Genomic DNA, 9,236 nt, shown 5'->3' on the forward strand with positions numbered 1-9,236 from the left:
AAATATTTCCATCTGAGCATGACCAGTGGCTTGTTACCAGTTATAAATATTTGTATATGTGCTCTCTCTGAATATCCACCCATTGTGTATATTGTCATTCAGTTGCTTGTACTTGGGACAGCACTTCAATGATGTGTAATGTTTAGCTGAGGAGGGAAACAGTGTAAGGGGAATAACATGTGGCCTGTTTGAAACTGCAAATGGAAGAAGGAAGAACTGAAATTGGAGGGGTGAATTACCAGTCCAGTTGTAGAAATTTGTTCAGGGCTATCGACCCAGATAAGGCAAATCTTGTCATGTCGTATGAAAAGAAAAAATCTCTCTCAAACTGTCTCAAGTGTGGCCTTCAGGATGTACAATGAGAAATTGAGTGATGTTTGAAAAAAGGTTTTGGACACCTCTGTGTAGTTGATATTATAGTATGAATACAACAAGAATACTGCAAAAATGCATAATACTAGTATAAAGTACAACTGATGTCAAATCTTCCAATTTTTTTATAAAGTGAACAAAATAATTTCTTTTCATTGCAGCACCTCAGCCATGTCCCTTTTGTATGAATGTGTGAACACTGTGATAGCAGGTAAACAAATGGTTTCTCTACTGATCTGAAGTGTGTTATTTTTCAGTGTAAAAGGTTGTTCCATTAGCAGTTTAGTGGTGATCGGGGAAGGGGAGTCTGGGTACATAAATGATTATCTTTGGGCCACTTGAACAAGGCAAATGAAATGCTGGCCTATATAGCTTGATTTGAAATGGTAGAAGCCATGCTCCAGCTATACGAAGCTTTGGTTCGAACCTACTGGATGCCACACCTTGTGGAAAGTTGTGTTGACCTTAGAAGGAGTGTAATTGGGTTGACTAGAATGAAAACTTGACTCCAAGGGTTAATTATACAAGGAGAAATTCAACAAATAGGGTTGTGTTTGTTGAAACAAGTTTCAAGGGTGAGTTTATATTTTTAATTTCTAGTTTGCCAGATTTTTGAAGGGAATAGTCTGTAAACACTTCTTCTTCTTCTGTTGGGGGAGGTTTAGTGTAGAAGTTAGAATTTGTCCTTTTGGGAGTGACATTAGTATGTATGCATTTTAGGTGGTAGGAAATTAGAACTTCAGTAAACAGTAATTGATCAATTTAAATAAATTTCAAAATGCCACTGATTTTCTGTCATCTAAAGGTTTCAGGAGATATGGAACCAAAGCAAGTCAATGGAACTATCAGATTAGCTACAACCTCATTGCAGACAGGCTTGAAGAGATAAATGGACTATATACAAAATATTTGAGTTGATTATTTGAGATACTGCATCATGATCAAAACAATGAATCATGGAGAGACACTAAATTTATAAAGTAAATACATCATTAAGAAATGAGGAATCAAACATTCATGAAGAAGGCATAAAATTTCGGGAGTATTATCCTGAACAGAAAAATACTTATGAAGCAAGTTAATTGAATCAAATTAGAACAAATAAGTCATGATATACTGATTTTTCTGAATAGGTATAATCATTTCCAAAAGATCACTGATCTGGTTGGTTTTAATTTTTTTGGAAGTTCCTTATTAGTTTCCCTCCAGTTATGTGGTTGCAAGGAGATATTAGCATAAGTGAAATCATAATTTGCAGAATTCTGCATCAACTTGGTTCATTTTCACATGCTAATTGTAGACTTAAGCATTTTTAAATCAGTATAGTGATAGAAACAATGCTTGAAATGCTACCTTTCATGTAAGGGGCTAAATTCTTGCTGTTTCTTCAGGTGAACTTCGCAGATCTCTTAGCATTATTTGAAGGCTAGCAGGGGACTTTGTTGCCAGCAATTATTCTTCAACCAACATCACAAGTAGTTTCTGTGTATTCATTTCATGGCCATTCATAGATTTTGCAGTGCACAGACTGGCAAACATTTAGTCTACATCCATGATTATACTGCTTGAGCATCTTATGAGTATACAAAATCAATTATATCCTCCTCTTTCAACCTTGTTCATAAACCCATTTTCCTGATCCCTCCACTCCGAACTCCAGCAAGCCCAATTTTAATGAGCAGTAAGATACACTGTTTATTTAACTGCCTGTGTTGCATCTCCATTTTTCCCCTGCCTACCATGTCAAACCTCCTCCAAGGAGCTCCCTGTCCTAGCTTTGAATCTGTATTTCACTTATTTCACTGTGTTCATTTGTGAACTTTCTAACTGCTAATCCAAGAAACCTGCTGTTAGTGATTTGATTGTGCAGATATTCAGTATTGCTTAAAACTGCAAAATTTATCCAAGCTTTCCATCTTGAACTGATAAGAATAATTCACAAAGAAATATCAATTAAGTAGTTCCCACAAAATATCTTTTTGTTTTTGGCAAAACCTGCTCTTTTTTAAATAGAATCCCTCCAGCGTAGAAATAGGCCATTTGGCCCAACAAGTCTGCACCGACTTTTCGAAGAGCATCCGACCCAGACTAACACCCTGCCCAATCCCTGCAACCATGCATTTTCCATGGCTAACCCACCTAACCTGCATATCTTTGGACTGCAGAATGAAACTGGAGTACATGAAGGAAACCCATGCAAGCATGGGGAGAATGTGCAAACTCCACACAAGCATGTTGCCCAAGGCTGGAATTGAACCTTGGTCCCTGATGCTGTGAGGCAGCACTGCTAACCACTGAGCCATCACGCAGCCATTAATCCCATTTCTTTGCAGCTCCTGAATATGCTGACTTCCATCCTCACCCTTCTATCAGCTAACACAGTAGGATCCTATCTCCTTGGATGTTTGCACCTTTATCAGCCATGTCATTATCACCCATATCCTGACAAATGATCCCAAAATATGTCTTTTAAAAGTACATCTCTCCAACATTTTTGTTTCAAATTTTTGATTGCTATTTTACCACTAAATTCATGCTTAACATTCTTGTAACATGCGTAGATTTATCGTGTGAACTTTAGCCAGTTCCACAGCACTGAAAGCACTTGAATCAAAGTCACAAATGTTGTCCATAACCTGTGAACATTAGTACATTTCTCTTCCTTACCTTTTCAGTCCCTCTGTCATCTGAAACTGGTGTGAACAATACTGTTCTCCTGTCAGTAATTTCTCCCATTGTCCATCTCCATGGAGCTATCTTCAGTCCAGCTATCAGATATCTAATTGGAGATGGAGCATCTCCACCAGTAGCTTCTGTTTCCATCTCTGTACCATCACTTCAGGATTCAGCAAAAATCAAATTTTGGACATGCCTCCTCTTGTACTGCTTGGTCATATTACCTAAAGAGACCTACAGATTGTCAACTACAGATTGTTTACCTTTCGCCACCTCTCAACCTTTACATTACCTTTTGTAACAGTGCCAGTCTGAGTTAAGGCACAGCCTTCTCCAGGGGCACAAAATGTGGAACTTAAAACCACTTTTTGGCCACTACCATGAATTGCATAGTTGTGCCAATTATCCAGTTCCTCTCCTTTTTAATGTGTGGGGTCAATCCAGACTGTTAACAAACTAGCTTCTTATTTGACATCAATTCAGCTTCTCATCTACCTTTGGTCCAGTGCCACCCTGTGGGATCATATTAGATTCTTCTGTTTGACGTTGCAAGCAACTAAATAAACCCTGCCAAAGTAAATCATTTGGTTAAACCACAATTAGTCATCAGTTAAAACCACAGTTTTCAACACTTTTTGAAGGGCATTGAAGCAATGACTCAAAAAGAGTGGAGAACAAAAGTCTGGAACTAGTAGGCACAACTAAGTGAATTAGTTTAAGAATATGGGGTAGAGCTTAAAATATGGCTGCACATCATGGTGTTAGGACACAGAATGTAATTGAAGCATAGCCTGATACAGGTTTTAGGAGTGAAGTGGATAAATATATAAAAACAGAATTGGAACTTTGGGGGGAAAGGCAGTTGAAAAGAATTGTCATTGAATCAGCTGCAGGATAAAGTTTGTTTTGTAGTGCTTTTGGCACCCTTAAGGTTCATAGTTTAAATTTGTGCACTTTTGTGTTGTGACATTAATCTTTAAATGTTACATTGTCAATACATGTAAATGGCAGCTATCTTGGCTCAATGCCTCTTCCAAGTATAAAGCATTAAAATCTATTTCACTGGGCTATTGAACTCAGTGCTTTTGTGAAAATAAATTGTTGCTAGATTCAGACTCATGTTTTTTCTATAGTTCTCATCTCTCTATCTACTGGAATGCCAAATCACAGTGCAAGCATCCAGGTAACATTTGCTATCAAACAAAAAGAACCCCTGCTAAAATACATTTTGTACATATGCTGTGTGACTTTATGACTATTAGTGCATGTATGTAATTTTTAAACAAATACTTTGTTAATTCTACATAATTTTTAATTTGAAGCTTGCTTCCTCCGCTGCCTTTCAACTTGGAGCATTTAAAATGGAGTTTGAATTTTGAATTTTAAATTTTAGACCAATTGAATAAGTTAATTTAACTATTCCTTTAATGATTTTTACATTGGAATCATGTTAGCACTCAAATGTTCAAGTTCTTTGGAAAACCTTAAGGGCTTGTTATTTGATGCAAATTTCAACTTACAGTACACAAGTGTAATGTCCTGCTTAGTGGATTACGTTGCCTTGTCGTGAACTTAATTCTTTAGATCCTGGTCTTGTATGTTTTGTTGCATTGATATTTCCAAATTATTGATATGCCACCAATCACTCTAAAACTTGACACATGTTTTTCTGTTCAGCTTTGTGTACAGAAATTGCGCATTCTTATTGAAGATTCTGATCAAAACTGTAAGTGGGTATTTACGTTGGGCCATTAAATTTTTTATTTCCATTTTGCGATTTTTAAGTGTTCTACTTTTGAATCCTTGTGATTCTGTTTCCTTCAACTGAGCTGAAAAGACTGCTGAAACTATGCAACTCTGAAGCTTCACCATCAAAGTCAAACCTTAGTCGAGCAGTAGTCATTACTAGTTTGGTGTTGAAGCACACAGGGCTTTTCTTGAGAGATGGGATGTTTTGCCATGAAGGATCATTCATTTTTTTTCGCAAGATCTTTTGAGACATTCTCAAAACCTCCTGTTTCATTCTTGTGATCTCCTTTATTGGATCATGCATGTTTGTCATAACATTCCATTCTGTATGTATTGATCTTTATTTTCTTAAGAAAACACAAATACCAAATTGTGTGTATGTTCGTGGAATTTTTACTTAGTAAATATAAACAAGACATTCTCGTGTAATTTAAGATTAATGAATTTTCCGTACTCTGTTTTTAAAATGGGTCATTGACGTTATGAGCATCTCCACTTTTTTCCCTTCCTAAACAATAACCAGGTCAGATGGTTGATAGTTTCAGAAACCCAACAAATGGGAAGCTACTTTTGTTTGAGGCCAGCTAGAGATTATTTCGTAGACCCCAGTAAGAGAACCACTGTCTTAACACAAGTCTAATGCTTTTTAGAAAGAGCTTCCAATTTCTGAACTTCAGTAAGTTTCAAAACCTGGTTATTTTGTAGATAACATTATTTTTTTACAAGTATCTGTTTGTGGTAATTGTTCTGTCCAATGGTTAAAGATTCTGAACTGTCTTGCAGTGAAGTACCTGGGTCTGCTGGCCATGTCAAAAATTTTGAAGACTCACCCTAAATCTGTACAGTCCCACAAGGATCTTATTTTACAGTGCTTGGATGACAAAGATGAATCTATACGACTCCGTGCTTTAGATCTTCTGTATGGAATGGTAATTTTAATATTATCTTTTACTGACTAGATGTGTGACTATTGGTGAATCAAATGAAGATTTCACTTGCACCAAAGCTAAACACTTGGAATGGTGGAAATCTGAAATTAAAAGAAGTAGTGCTGGATATACTTGCATGGCAAAAACATCAATGAGGCAAATAAATGACTTTGCATTAGAATTGGATAGTGTTGAAAAATATAACTGATTTTAAGCCTGGCCAAGGTTGAGTGAGTAACAAGAAGGAAAGTTAGTGATGAGACAAAAGATAGAGATTAAATTGGAAAAGGAGTTGCTAATGGGGCAAGTAAAATAAAATGGGTTTAGAAGAGTGTAAATGGGAGCAATAGAATCATGACTAGTAATTCCTTACTCTTTTGCAGTTGCATTCCTGAAAAGTGCAACTTAAAGTGAAATATCATTATGCTGATCAAATGTTACCACTACAAATGATAAAAGCATTATTTGCAACAAAATTTATTAACTGAATTGTCATTTCCTGTTTTCTAATTGTGTAATATCCCTTTTTTTATATTTGATCCAGTAAAAGTTTATTCTTCATGCATTTTCAAGTGTTTGCCTGTAAATTTTGCAGATCCATCTTTTAAAAACAAATTTACTTTCTCCCATGTTATAAATGATCTACATTCATGATTTCATATTTGTTTAACATGAGTTGATTTCAATGGTATTTAATATTTAGGAAAAAAATTGCACAAAAAGTATAACTAAGCACCCCACTTCTGAAGGCGTCAGTAAGCTTTTATCTGTTGTGCCTTAATATCAGAACTACAGTCTGTAATCATTTAAAGATATTGGGAAACCACTGAGAACATAACATAGAACAGTACAGCACAGTACAGGCCCTTCAGCCCACGATGTTGTGCCGAACTTTTACCCGAAACCTAAGGTCTATCTAACCTCCACCGCTACCTTATACTATCATCCATATGCCTATCTAATAGCCGCTTAAATGCCCCTAATGAGGCCGACTCCACTACCCTCTCCGGCAATGCATTCCACGCTCTGAGTAAAGAACATACCTCTGACGTCTTCCTGATATCTATCTCCTTTTACTTTAAAACTATGTCCCCTCGTAAAAGCTACCTCCACCCTAGGAAAAAGTCTCTTGCTGTCTATCTATACCTCTGATTGTTTTGTACACCTCTATCAAGTCACCTCTCATCCTTCATCGTTCTAAAGAGAAAAGCCCTAGCCCCCTCAACCTTACCTTGTAAGACCTTCCCTCCATTCCGAGCAACATCCTGGTAAATCTCCTCTGCTCCTTTTCTAACGTTTCCCCATCTTTCCTGTAATGAGGCGACCAGAACTGGACACAATACTCCAGATGTGGCCGAACCAGGCTTTTGTACAGCTGGAGCATAAATTCACGGCTCTTGAACTCAATCCCTCTATTAATGAAAGCTAACACACCATACGCCTTCTTAACAACTCTATCCACCTGGGTGGCAGCTCTCAGGGAACTGTGAACATGAACCCCAAGATCCCTCTGCTCCTCCACACTGCCAAGAATCTTTCCGTTAACCCTGTATTCTGCTTTCAAGTTTGTCCTTCCAAAATGAATCACCTCACGCTTTTCGGGGTTAAACTCCATCTGCCACTTCCCAACCCAGCTCTGCATTCTATCAATGTCCCTTTGTAACCTAGAACAGCCCTCTGCATTGTCCACAACGTGACCCACCTTCGTATCATCCGTGAACTTACTAATCCACCCTTCCACTCCTTCATCCAAATCATTTACAAAAATCACAAATAGAAGAGGACCCAGAACAGATCCTTGCGGTACACCACACGTAACTGAGCACCATGTTGAATATTTTCAGCCACTACCACCCTTTGTTTTCTAAGGGTCAGCCAATTCTGAATCCAATCTGCCACACTTCCCCCTATCCCATGCCTCCTTACCTTCTGCGTGAGCTTACCATGGGGAACCTTATCAAACGCCTTACGCCTGAGGTTTAGCTATTGTAGCTATAATAAAGAACAAAGAAAATTACAGCGTGGGAACAGGCCCTTCAGCCCTCCAAGCCTGCGCCGAAGTGCTTCTCATCACATCTAAAACCCCCTTACCCTTTTTTAGGGACCGTACCCCTCTATTCCTATCCTATTCATGTATTTGTCAAGACACCCTTTAAAAGTCACTAATATCTGCTTCCACTATCTCCCCGGCAGCAAGTTCCAGGCACCCACCACCCTCTGTGTAAACTTAATTTTCTTATGGACTTAAATATTGCTAGGTTTCAAAGAAGAACTTGATGGAGATAGTAAAGAAATTAATGATTCACGTGGATAAAGCAGAAGGCACAACGTACCGAGATGAGCTCCTGACAAAAATCATTGACATATGCAGTCAGTCCAACTATCAGTATATCACCAATTTTGAATGGTAAGTTCTCAGTAGTGACTGTTTGATGAAAAAAATTGCATTGTTTGTCTCCAAGCTGAATTCCATCAAAGTTTTATACTTTATTCAAAGTAATTCAACTGCCTTAAAGTTTAGCAAATGTTAGTCAAATTATCGGGTCACATTTAGTTCCCAGACTTCTGATGTGCTTATTTTAAACACAGGTATATTAGCATCCTGGTGGAACTGACACGACTGGAGGGAACACGACATGGCCATCTAATTGCAGCACAAATGCTTGATGTAGCTATCCGTGTGAAGGCTATTAGGGCATTCGCTGTGTCACAGATGGCTATGCTGTTGGATAACGGCCATCTGCTTGCTGGCAACATGCAAAGAAATGGTATCTGTGAAGTTCTGTATGCTGCTGCCTGGATCTGTGGTGAATTCTCTGAGTATGTACTATCTAATATTTTCAAAAGAAAATTCGAGGCTGTTTGATAGTGATTCTGTCCATTTCTGCTGTCAAGTGGAGCATTTTAAAGACAAGTGGAATATTTTTAGGCCCTAATATCTATTATGTGCATTCTGAAGTCAGGCTGCACCAAACAAATTCAATTTGTTCTTGCAGTGCAATGATTAAATTTGTTCAGCTCCAGCTCCAGCTCCAACATGGAGTGTTCATTTGTAGCAGTCTGATTTTTACCATTTTCTACACTAGCTATCTTTTGAAACAAAGTGCTGGATAAACCTAACATGTCTGGCAGCATCTGTGGACAGAGAAACAGGGTTAACATTTTGAGTCTGATTCTAACTCTACTTCAGAGCTGGAAGGTGTTAGAAAATGTCTTTTTGTTTCGGCAGAGAAGGAGCAAGGATCAATGATGTCCAGGTCCAGTGCTAAAGACATCTTAGCCATCTTTTGGCCTGTCTGATGTTTAATTTGGGACAATTTTTGTGCTTTAAGGCAGTACATACTAGGAACAACACAACCATCTTATTAAAGTTGTGCAAAAACTGGAATCTGGTTGGTTTTGTAAACAGGTATTTGCATACTGAAAAATAGCTCAAGTCAGAACACTTTCACAGAAACTAGAGCAGGTTACTTAGCTTGAACTGCCGATGTTGGAGAATCGAGATTGGAG

The 9,236-nt window shown here is 37.9% G+C and overlaps 1 protein-coding gene across 1 annotated transcript in view; it reads left to right on the plus strand.

Moving 5' to 3' along the window:
• The window catches only part of ap3d1 (adaptor related protein complex 3 subunit delta 1), a 63,422-nt gene that overhangs the window by 43,554 nt on the left and 10,632 nt on the right, over window positions 1-9,236 (plus strand). The window contains exons 9-14 of the mRNA XM_048613919.1: window positions 534-583; window positions 4,182-4,231; window positions 4,726-4,774; window positions 5,581-5,726; window positions 7,985-8,133; window positions 8,316-8,546. Coding sequence (XP_048469876.1) covers window positions 534-583; window positions 4,182-4,231; window positions 4,726-4,774; window positions 5,581-5,726; window positions 7,985-8,133; window positions 8,316-8,546 — 675 coding nt within the window. The remainder of the gene's footprint in view (window positions 1-533; window positions 584-4,181; window positions 4,232-4,725; window positions 4,775-5,580; window positions 5,727-7,984; window positions 8,134-8,315; window positions 8,547-9,236) is intronic.

This window comes from Rhincodon typus, chromosome 29, assembly GCF_021869965.1.
Source record: "Rhincodon typus isolate 14 chromosome 29, sRhiTyp1.1, whole genome shotgun sequence".
Lineage (NCBI taxonomy): Eukaryota > Metazoa > Chordata > Chondrichthyes > Orectolobiformes > Rhincodontidae > Rhincodon > Rhincodon typus.